The 12,611-nt window shown below is 40.8% G+C and overlaps 1 protein-coding gene across 1 annotated transcript in view; it reads left to right on the plus strand.

Annotated features, from left to right (window-relative positions):
• Nucleotides 1-12,611, plus strand: part of kcnq1.2 (potassium voltage-gated channel, KQT-like subfamily, member 1.2) — a 184,289-nt gene that overhangs the window by 3,833 nt on the left and 167,845 nt on the right. Inside the window, exon 3 of the mRNA XM_085412726.1 lies at nucleotides 311-983. Within this exon, the coding sequence (XP_085268852.1) occupies nucleotides 490-983 (494 nt within the window). The 5' untranslated portion in view covers nucleotides 311-489. The remainder of the gene's footprint in view (nucleotides 1-310; nucleotides 984-12,611) is intronic.

The following is a 12,611-nucleotide window of genomic DNA, read 5'->3' on the forward strand; positions in this document are numbered from 1 at the left end:
AATCAGCATCAGTGCCCTAAGCATAAAACATCCCTGATCCGCATATGGTCACAGTTCAAAAGCAACAGGCTAAAGGGAACCACATTTAGTATTTGTCAGATTCTAATCTGTTAATATTTTTAGAGTCAGCATGTTTCGGTTTTTGCTGTCAATGTCAATCATTTAATCCAGGTGATATAATACAAAAAGGGCTTTTTATAAGAGTATCTCTCCTTTCCAGCATCCAATTATCATTTTGTCTTTCGACACTAAAATAACAAGTGTTATAATAAGGCTTTCTCTCCGACTAATGTAACATCTTCTGCTGCAGGTATGGACACAGATGCAGCCCAGCAAAGAGAACTCTTCTCAGCAGCAGGTAGCTAGCCATGCCTGGCTAGTTTTTTAATTTGGCTGCCCTGTTCCCTTCGCTAGAACAATCAGGATTTCCCAAGGCTTTTTGTTCCCCTTTGGCCCTCTTCTTTGAACTGGACCATCCCGCGGGGCGACATGGGGGAAAGACAGACACGCTCCTTTCACGCGACGTGCCGGGTGCAGCGTGACTGTGGCAGCAGGCTGGGGAGCTCCTTCATAAGTTGCAGCCCAAACGGATGCACCAGCACCAGCATCAGCCTGGACCAGGAGATGAACGTTGGCCTCGCGCCTCCCACCTGCGCGGCTACCAGCAGCACAGCCCTCAGGTCCCCTGCACCTGACAGGAGCCACTACTCTCCTGTTTCACTGGAACCGGAGCCCGCGGCGGTGAATAATGGATCAGGCATTCCCTGCTGTCCGCCTGCAGACACAAAGGACCCGGCCCTGCAGATTTTACAGAGCCAGCCCTCTCTCACCGCCATCCCGCCACCTCTCCCTCGTTCAAGCTGGCTGCGTCATCATCAAAAGGAATTCCACAGCCCTTACATCAAGACTAGCATGCAGGGGGATATTTACAACTTCCTAGAGAGGCCTGCTGGATTGAAGTGCTTCCTCTACCACTTCCTTGTGTGAGTACCTGTCAGTTTCTGTGCACACTGATTTAAGTCCACACTTCACAGGTGAAGTGAGTCGATTGCAGAAGACGATGAGCTTGTGTTAGGTACAGTTGGTAATCTGAGAGAGTTGCAAGTGCTCAAAATCTCAATCCACGTGAATAAGGTTAAAAATAAAGTCTAGTTAAGTAAGAATAGGCTCCCATGAAAATTACCTGGGTGACGATGTACAAACTTTCACAGAAGTGTTAGAAGATTCACAAAACAGACTCTGGTGTCATTTCATTAGCTCCAGACGCTCTCTTGTTAATTACATCTAGCGCTTCTTCTTCCAGTTATAGGCTCTGGTTCCCGGTAGCAGGAGGAGCAGTGTCTTTAGGCCTGCTGTGTGTCGGTGGTTGTTTTAAGAAAGCCCAGCAGAATCAGGTCAATGTGATCTGGCTAATCGCACGTCTGGTTCTGAGTTGCCAGGTTATTTCTGCTCTTTGTTTTGTCAACAGATGAAATGAACTCATCCATAAAAGCAGAGTTTTTTATGCTGTGCTGCATAAGCATGTTTTGTCTGACCCATGTCAGGTACTCTAGAAAATAAAATGAATTCCTTTGAATAGTAATTGAAATATTATGATAAAGCTTCATCCATCGATTTTCTTCCTCTTATTCAGCTGTCACAAGAAAATAAAAACATCCAGTTAGCAGAAGTGGTAAGATTAGAAACTGTGGAACTCAAATTTATTCAGGAGCCCGGCATCACATCACACACCGAGTCCATAGATAGAATAGAATAGAATTCAACTTTATTGTCTTTGCACATGTCACAAATACAAGGCAACGATTTAGACCACATTGAAGGAAAATAGAAATAAGTCAGAATTTTAACTTCCTCCACTCAACAAAATAGAAGCGATGCTATCTGGGAAAGTGATCTCAGTGATAAAGTCTCTGTATTTCAAAGATGTTTTCTCCTTTACCTTAATTCTGATGAGTGGTTTTAAGTTGTCTGCGGAGATGACAGCATTTGGGCTTGATGTCGATTTCAAATAAGATTATATAATAATATATATAATATATAGCTTACTACTGTTCATCTGCCTCTGTAAAGCTGTGCTTGAAGAGAAGTCGAATTAGTCTGTCTCATTAGTTTTGTCGGTCACAGATACGTGGAAACAGTGCAAAGATTCTGTTTGCATTGCTGATCGTCCTTAATTGAGGCTCTAAAGTTCAAACAGTGACAGTGAACCCGAGACTGCTCTTCATTCAATATTAAACCCTTCTAACCGATCCTCACTGACGCTCCTTTAAGTAACTCTTACGTGTTGAAGACTATAGCCGGCGGCCATTCAATCCCTCGTCCCTTTTCTCGGATTTGGCAGGGGAGAGCAACGATACAAAGGACCTCATCCAGCACTCATGACAGCACTAATAGGTCAGCTTGAAAAGCCCTGCTCTACATCAAGATGACATACACACAAACAGCACACACACAATGCAGCTAGTTAGTTAATTCATCACTGCCTTTATTGTGCAACGGTCAGGGACATTTCCAGCGAATCGGCACATGTGCAGATGCTGAAATTTGGGTGGACTGCAGAATAAAATGCTGGTAAATCCATATCTAAAAACAAACAATCAAACAAAAAAACCCAATCTCATAATATCTAGAATGTATTAGTTATTTTTGTGACCGTTTATAGATGTGATATTACAGTATACCAGTGATGGTCTTGATATCACGTGTTCAGAAGGGCCGTTTTTCCATTATTATGTAAGAAGAGACAAGTGAAGCAAAGATAGCGTTACCTCAGCTGAAGTGTTGGTAATGTCATTTAAGTTGACGACAGGTGTTTGTGTTACTATACGTGTAATGAAAGCACCTAATAAGTGTTGGCACCTTCAAATGCTTTGCTTATGACCAGGTGATTGTCCACCTTGTCTTATGTTTTAAATCCGTACTGTGAATTTCCTCTTTCTCACTGGAACAACACAGAATTCTGTGTTCCAGGTCTTTTAATTTACACATTAAGCAGTGTTAGTTTGTCTCCTGAGCCGGTGCTGTATCCCCTTCTGTTTAGCAGAACAACTTGTCCCTGTACTGTACTTTCTGTCTTTCACGTGCACAGGGAAAGTATGGTGAAGGGACTACGCAAGCATTACTTTGAGGGACTTATTTTGCTTATTCATTTATGAAAAATACTTTAAGATTTTGGATCAACAGGTATAGTTTTTTTTTTTTATTTGAAGGACTTTAACCCATTTTACAAGCAATCCTTAAATGAAAGTTTTAAAAAGAAGTGAAGGTGAGCTTTACGGGGATATTTGGTCTATTACAGTAGCACAAAGCATTTGTCTGAACACAGTTCAAAAAATAAGCTCTACCTGGATTTTAACTTGTGGGTTTCACATTACCACAGCTCATCATCCATGTTGGGCTAAAGAGAAATTTAAAATGGGCCCTGATAGATGAGATTTTATTTCTTTAATTTATTGCCAAAATTAAATAATAATAACTCCAGGTGCCCCATGTAAGAGAGATAAGATAAGATAAAACTTTATTAATCCCTCGGGTGGGTTCCTCTGGGAAATTCGGTTTCCAAAAAAGCACAGCACCGACAGAAGTTACAGAGTTACAGAATATTATATACACACACACACACACACACACACACACACACACACACACACACACACACACACACACATATATATATATATATATATATATATATATATATATATATATATATATATATATATATATATATATATAAATACAGAGACATGTAAACTTGGGTCATACAAACTTTAGAGAAGGATTACAGAAATTTATGAATTATTCACATTCACATAATCATTAGATAATTAGATGAAATATATAAACAGTTATATTTAATATGGGCCCAGCACACTGACAGGAACACAAGCAGGCACATGCCACACTAATGATGCCCGAGTTAGTCAAAGTGGGCAGAAATCCTTTGGACCCCAGACAGCATACGTGGACATGTGTCCGAAAAGAGTCTTATGCAATACACACTCACCAGTGTACAGAGAACCTGGGGCAATGATCCACTCCATGTTTGGGCCACTCCCTCTGAGTCTTTTACATAACCAGAGGGAATAAACATGTATATCCTCATGATTTCTAAATGCCCTTCTCGGACTCCAAGCTGGATACCTCTTGGTCCCTTTATCAGTCGAGTTTATCCATCAGTTTCTTTCAAACATACCTGGACAAAAAAAAGTTGAACTTATAAAATAAATGACATCAACTTATTATCCAAGCCACATTTTATTTTTAACTACCTATGTGTGTGTTAAAAATGTTGGCATATGATTAAAAATAGCTTTACGAAACCCAACCAGTTTGCGGTGGAGGAAGAATTGCAGCTGTTTATCCTCTTGAAAAAAGCACTGGGCCAGATGTTGTCTTAAATACTGGCTTTTGTTGTGTGTTTTTATATCTGGACAGATTATTGAAATGGCTATAGTGAATCCTCAGCTTCCAGGCATTCCCCTCTATCTATGCAGGCAGAGCGGAGAACTCTTGTATCTGCTTACGAGAGATTACTGCTAGACTGGAGTGAACTGTATGTCTCATGTCCATTTTACTGTAAAACACCAGTGTATTCAGGGAATTCTTTAGGGGCATGTTTCGCTCATCAAGTGATGCGATTTTTAATAGTTTAGTGATATTTTTTAAATAACATATCCATAGGCTTATTTTTAACAGTCAGTATTGTTTACTAACTACAATAACTACTTACATGGAAAATAATTATATAATTTAAAATTATTATTATTTAATACATTATCCTCCTCATGACAGATTGATCACCCAGCATTTTAACATCCTGATCCGGCTAATTCAGCGGGAATGACACACGGTTCTAGAAACCTAGATGTTTGTCTTTGTCTGTGGCTTGTTTAGCAGTTACATTGTTACAGTGTTTTGTAGTAAATATATTGTTGGGTGTGTACATTTGCAATTGACATGGGTGTAGAAGCTAAGGATTTGACTTTGGGTGCTTCTGATGCTAAATGTACATTATGTAAGGTTCAGTTACGTTTTTCCTTAATTTATCTACAGTTAATATCTAAAGTTCCACATGTAAGACATATCAGTGCATGAAGGCACGTAGACATGATGGAGATGAGCTGCTGAAGTTTAAACCTAGTAACAGAATGGGGAAGAAAGGCGATCAAAGTGACTCTGAACATGGTGGCTCTTAGAATAGAATAGAATAGAATAGAATAGAATAGCCCTTTCTTTTTATTGTACATGTACAACCAAATTGTGGGTGGTCCATATCAATGTGCGGGAATAAAATATAAATAGAAAGACAGCAGGAATAAACAACAAATGCAAGAAATATATACAGGCAGAAGAATTATGTACAAACAGGAGGGATATATACAAAAAAAGCAAACGGCACACAATAGAAAAGGCACCCATTAGGGGACAGGTTGCATAGGGCCAGGTTGGATTGGTCTGCCTTGTTGATGTCAGAGGTCAGAGGAGAAGCTCCAGGTCAGTTTCTGCTAAGGCATTTGGATGTCAGGATCCAAGTCAACAGTAAAAAAGTATACCTAATAAAATATCTGGGGAGTTTATTCAGAGCTTTTATCTCGTGACTTAAGGCACTTTTTGCGGTGAATATACCTGAGTTTTGTTTGCACGGGGCAACAAGCATTGCGTCCGTGGATTTGGGTATTTTCGGCCATTGGTTTGGCAGTCTCTCGAGCTCAGTTAACCTGGATGGCATCTGTCGGCTGTCAGCCAATTTCAGGAGCCGTTTTCTAGAAATGTTTGTGAATTGAAGTGTGTCTGTTGGTAGGTGTTACAGTGTAACAAGTCCCCCTCCCACTTACCTGGTTTTCCTGTTCACTGCCTGCACTTCTGACTAACCTGAGCTAAATGTGTCTGTGTCTGAATAATAAACGTATTTTTTCCCTTTTTGATAAACAAAAAAATTTGGCTTTGTTGCCATAAAATAGTGAGTTTAGATAAGAGAAAAAATACATAAAAATCTGTTTAGCATAAGCAGCATAAATGTGAAAAAGAAGTGAGGAAGTCTCAATGTTGAACTGTATACTGGTGCATGATACTGGTTATGAATGACATGGCCATGTGAACTATTTCTCTAACTATTTCTCTATGATTGATCTTGTGCTCCAGCCTATGAGGAGATTTTTCTTCTCTATTTTCCAAGTATTTGATGGACAAAATGATAACTAAGCCAGGATAGAATATCCGTGTTTATGGCCGGTGGCTGATGTGGTGTAATCCACCTTAAGCTCTTTCATGGATGGGATGGGGAGGGCACGTGGGTTAATAAAGAGGGTTTTGGAGGGCTCTCTGACCCTGCTCTCTAGCAGAATGGTAAGGGCAATTTATGTTTGTTTAGCTCTAAGTTGTTTTGTTTTTTGTTTTTTCACTAAATTCACAGATGTGATGTTGGTCTGAGACTGTGGTTACAGGCAAATGTAGACCTTAGATGCTAAAAAAGCATTAAAAAGCACCTACAGTGAAGCTAAGAAGAAAGCAGAGTCTCTATCAATTCTAAGAGTTTATTTAATGTGACGTAGTAAAAATAATCTGGACATCAGGACACCTTGAAACAATCTAAATACAACCTCGGATAAAATACAAAACAACCAAGTCAAAATGCTGTGTTGTATTTCTGTCAGTGTCTTTTTCCGTCTTTGTTATCATTTGTAGTTTCACTCTTCTTGTTTCTGAGTTTAGTGTTTGTCTTTTGGTTATTTCCTGTTTTACTGTGAAAGCCAGCTTTCTGTTGTGTTTCCTTTTCCTTTTTAGTTTTTCCTCCTGTGTGATCGCCATCCTCGCTCTTACTGATTTCACCTGTATTCTTCTGCCTTTTTAGGTTAAATAGTCCACTGTGTAGTCCTGTGTTCCTCTTTTAGGCTGTCCCCTGCATTTTCACTTCAATATTGACTCTTGAGCCCATGTTATAGGTGGACACCTGATTGGTTCATGGATTTAGGAAATATGGACATTTAAAGAGAAACTTTAGTCTGGAAATTGGGTTACATTTTCATAAGTTTGCCAATCATTCATAATGATCATAACAGCATAATTAGTGTTTACATTTGGAAACTTATTTGGGAGTTTAAAACATTACAGCAAACAAAATTAGAGTATAACCTAAACTACCTGTTTAAATATCAGTTTTTACAAATTGATCTCTTGTTTGAACTTTTACTCAGGGTGTCATTGTAAAAAAGAGGGCGTTTCTCTTTTAATTCTAACGTTTCTGGTCCTCATCAGTTCTTAAAATGAGGTACATGCAACCTTGGATTAACAAGTAGATGACATATTACACCATGTCATTTTTTATTTTACAAAAACTAAGCAAAATACAGAAGCCTTGTGTGTGGAAAACTAAATATGACAGGATTAAGTGGGTAAGTTGGTTGCCAGGGTAAGAGTTTACCAGGTGCTGCTAATCAAATGCACTTGATTAACTGATCATCAGAAAGTATGACCACTTTTAAAAACAACAAGAGCAACGTCTCACTCTGCATGTCTCAGTTAGCATGTTAAATGTTAAAGTTCATGACAGTGCAAGGAGAAAAACTTGAACTTGGAGCTTGTTTGGAAGGGTTGCCAGGAGAAAGCCTTTTTTCTCTCGGAGAAGACATGGCAGCATGGCTTAGGTTTGCAAAGATGGATGTGAATAAACCACAAAACTTCTGGAACACACGAGACCAAAGTTGAGATGTCTGGTCTTTAATGCACAGCACCACCTTTGGAGAAAACCAAACACAGCCTGAAGATACTGAAAACCGAGGGCTAAACTTTAAGTTACCACCAAGTCCCCATCGTGCTCCGTAATACAAGCCTCAGATCTCTGGCTTCCTGTTGGTGCATGGAGCAGCCTAAAGAAAAACATGGCTGACTCTAGTTAGTCCTCTCAGAGTGAGTCGATGTCTAAAAGGCTTAGTTATAATCACTTCAGGTATTGTTTGTTGTTTGTTGAAAAGTGTTTTTGGATTGCCATTATCAGCTTTGCATGTAAACATCTAATCTTTGTCCTGATTATGAAATTGTATTTCCTTTGTGCTTTTGTTTGTTTGTTTTTTGTGCTACTCGTGGCCCTGTAGAGTTATGAAAGAACATGCTAGTTAGAATAAAAACGTTACCTGAGTCGCTTTGATTAGCATATTAATGTCTGTGTGAAGCCTGGCTGTTTTGAACTTATGTTTGGTGATGTGTTTGATGGCGGAGATAAGCTGCTTTGATGAGTAGCAAAGAGAGCCCTTTTAGGTTTCAAAGAGTTGTTGGCCACACAAAACTCCTGCTTAGTTTTTTGATTGTGAGGGCAGTAGCGAGTGTGTGGCTGCAGATAAAGGGGGTTGGGAGGTAGTTCTGGTTTGGTGTAATTATTCAACGTAACAAAACACCTGTTATTGAAAAGGGTCCCAGCTGATGACCCAAGTGTGGCACAAAACAAATCTAGGCAGGTAGTCCTCATTACTGCATTTATCTCCTGCACTATAGAGAGCTTTTTTTATGTACTCGTGTCTTAGATTTTTATTTTTTTTTAGTTGCAGTTTTGTAGGGTTCAAGACTGTAATAGATAGACACTTGAACTGGCCATTGCTTCCTAGCAGAGAAGAGACACAAACCAAATGCAGCTCAACTTAAGCAAATACAAGGCTAATATTTGGCTTGTTGATTAAGCTGGCTTTTCCTTTTGCATGGACACTCAGAAGAAATGCAAATGTTTAGACGTAGGTTAGATTTTGGTCGGCACAGAACTGGGGATAGTTTTATACTCAGTTGGCTTCACATCAGCCAGTAATTTTAACCATTTGTGCTTCACAAACACCAGTATTTGCATGATAATCATCATTATGTAATACTGAACAAGCTTTCTGCCACCTGTCAACTTAAACTGGACGTGCTGAACTGTGGTGATGAACCTGATGGTTGAACAAAGGAAACTGAATAACCTGCAGTGATTTACAAGCAAATTTCCCACTCAAAGGGTTTTTAGACATAACTTAGTAGGCCGTACTTTTTGTCTGTTTACAGTGTAAAGTGTGTTTCTGTGCTCACATTATTTCATAGACGTGAAGATGTTCTGTTCTCATTCGTTATCAGTGTTTAGGTGATGCTTCCTGAGCTTATACTGCCGTAGGTTTGATGCTGATTGAGCAGAGGGTTTGGCCTGGCTTTATGCTGTACTTATTTTAGAGAAGCTGGATGGATCTGCTGTCAATAATGCTAAATCACTAAAGCCCCAGCTGTTTTGTTTTAATCAGATCCCAGGGTTTTTGGCCCGCCTAAATAAGGTTGGCTGGGTATGAGTGACCGAGTCCTGTCCTGCAAACACCTCTGTGGGTGGGTTACTGCAGAAAACAATGAAATGTGACATGAGGAAAATCACTATCTGGCTGTAGTCATGGTCAAAGCACATTAACGTAAGACACTGGACACACTGCAGACTACTTAGTATATCATCAAACATTTGTGCTCACACAATCTGATATTGTCCTAATATTTTTGTTTATTTTTTTAGACTTGCATGTGTAGTAAATATATCATAAGAAATAAAATTTGTTAGGCTCTGTGTTTTTTGTGATCAATTACAAAACTCTTGATCATTTAAAAACACATTTTGATTTATTTTAAGCAGTGGAATGCTGGAAAATATAACGATTTTACTTATATGATTTTTGAGTTTTCCTTTCTGTTTAAATAATCTGCATTGATTAGATATGACTGCAGCCATATGCTGGATGTTACCACCACTGATACAGTGTGTATATATATATATAGGCATCATATCGGCTAAGATGAACAGGCACATGGGTCAATACATGAGCGGGACACAGAAAGGAATTGGCAAGAATACCAGAGGTGCAAAACACCAGCTACTGGTAGACAGAACAATCAGCCGAGACTGCAAGACCAGACTGACCAACCTGTGCACTGCCTGGATTGATTACAAGAAGGCCTATGACTCAATGCCCCACAGCTGGATACTGGAATGCCTAGAATTGTACAAGATCAATGGGACCCTAAGAGCCTTCATCAGGAACTCAATGGGGATGTGGCGTACAACACTAGAGGCCAACTCCAAGCCCATAGCACAAGTTACCATCAAGTGCGGGATCTACCAAGGAGATGCTCTGTCCCCACTGCTGTTCTGCATAGGCCTGAACCCCCTCAGTGAGATCATTAACAAAGAGAGGGAAGGTAGTCAGAACTGAGGGGATTGAACTACCAGAAGGCAACATTGCAGACATAGAGGACAGTTACAAGTACCTGGGGATCCCGCAGGCAAATGGGAACCATGAAGAGGCCGCTAGAAAGGCTGCAACCACCAAGTACCTGCAGAGGGTCAGGCAAGTCCTGAGGAGTCAGCTGAATGGTAAGAACAAGATCCGGGCCATCAACACATACGCCCTGCCCGTGATCAGGTACCCTGCTGGGGTAATAGGCTGGCCAAAGGAGGAGATAGAAGCCACTGACATAAAGACAAGAAAGCTCCTGACCATGCATGGAGGGTTTCACCCCAAGTCCAGCACCCTGAGGCTGTACGCTAAGCGGAAGGAAGGGGGCCGGGGACTGGTGAGTGTCAGCACCACAGTCCAGGATGAGACAAGGAACATCCAAGAATACATTGGGAAGATGGCCCCAACTGACCGAGTGCTCAGTGAATACCTCAGGCAGCAGAAACCCAAGAAAGAGGAGGGAGACGAGGAACCATCATGGAAGGACAGAGCCCTGCACGGTATGTACCACCGGCAGATAGAGGAGGTGGCTGATATCCAGAAATCCTACCAGTGGCTGGACAAAGCTGGACTGAAAGACAGCACAGAGGCACTAATCATGGCAGCACAAGAACAAGCTCTGAGTACAAGATCCATAGAGGCTGGGGTCTATCACACCAGGCAAGACCCCAGGTGCAGGCTGTGTAAAGATGCCCCAGAGACAATCCAGCACATAACAGCAGGGTGCAAGATGCTAGCAGGCAAGGCATACATGGAACGCCATAACCAAGTGGCCGGCATAGTGTACAGGAACATCTGTGCCGAGTATAACCTAGAAGTCCCGAGGTCAAAATGGGAGATGCCCCCAAGGGTGGTGGAGAATGACCGAGCTAAGATCCTGTGGGACTTCCAGATACAGACGGACAAAATGGTGGTGGCTAACCAACCGGACATAGTGGTGGTAGACAAACAGAAGAAGACGGCCGTAGTGATCGATGTAGCGGTTCCCAATGACAGCAATATCAGGAAGAAGGAACACGAGAAGCTGGAGAAATACCAAGGGCTCAGAGAAGAGCTCGAGAGGATGTGGAGGGTGAAGGTAACGGTGGTCCCCGTGGTAATCGGAGCACTAGGTGCGGTGACTCCCAAGCTAGGCGAGTGGCTCCAGCAGATCCCGGGAACAACATCGGAGATCTCTGTCCAGAAGAGCGCAGTCCTGGGAACAGCTAAGATACTGCGCAGGACCCTCAAGCTCCCAGGCCTCTGGTAGAGGACCCGAGCTTGAAGGATAAACCGCCCGCAGGGGCGTGCTGGGTGTTTATATATATATATATATATATATATATATATATACATACATACATACATACATACATACACACACATACACACACACACACACACACACACACACACACACACACACACACACACACACACACACACACACACACAGTGATATTACATTGCACTGTTATCCCTACAAAGCAAACCAAATATAATCTAATGCGCTAAAGGAAAACATGGATTACATGGCCTCGTCAATGACCTACATGACTATTACATCAACATCCTGACAGTATCATATTTATGCTCATCCTAATAATATGATCCGTTCTCAACAAACAGGAAACGGACATTTGGCTTCACCTGCTCTCTTCTTAACCTGTATCTCTGTCTGATCTTTGCTTTCCCAAAAGTCTGGCATTACTACTGTTTGGATCCCTGGGAACAGCATGACACGAACAGTTGTTTCCTGTGACCACTTACTGCACAGCATAGATCAAATAGCTACTAAAATATAGTATAGTAAACAGGGGTTTACCTTATTTGCCTTGTATGCGTGGTCTTTAATTATCTCATTTGGTAATAACTTAAATCGATCTACCGGCCTATCTATCTGATGTCACAGTTTAATTTAGTGTAAAATGCACCCACTGAATTTGAATAGTTAACGTAAAGTAACATAATAATTTAATCCCATATTTAGGAAATAATTTTATAATAATAATAATAATAATAATAGAAATATTAGATAAATAAAACCAGCAAAGAAAAATGCAGTTTTAAATGGCAGTAAAATGTTAGTTAAAGAGAAAACTTTCTTGTATGTGCCCTGGTGACTTCACAGGAAGTTGAGCCTGCTTATATTTTGTATACAGCCTCTGAGTTGGTCTTTTGTTGCCTAGGTGATGGATCGATCGATAGATCTTTGGTTGTCAGGTCTTGAGGTGGAGGCAACTCCTACTACGCCACTTCCCTAAAGCCTCAATGAGACTTCTGTATTTCTGCTGCTGTCCACTCCTGTTGCATGCCACTATAGCAGTATCATCAGAATATTTTTGCATGTGGTAAGATTTTATTTCAAAATAAGATTGTATTTCAAATCCGCTGTGTAGA

Source organism: Rhamphochromis longiceps, linkage group LG7 (genome assembly GCF_057381845.1).
Source record: "Rhamphochromis longiceps isolate RC_006_pf linkage group LG7, R_longiceps_female_GT1.1, whole genome shotgun sequence".
NCBI lineage: Eukaryota > Metazoa > Chordata > Actinopteri > Cichliformes > Cichlidae > Rhamphochromis > Rhamphochromis longiceps.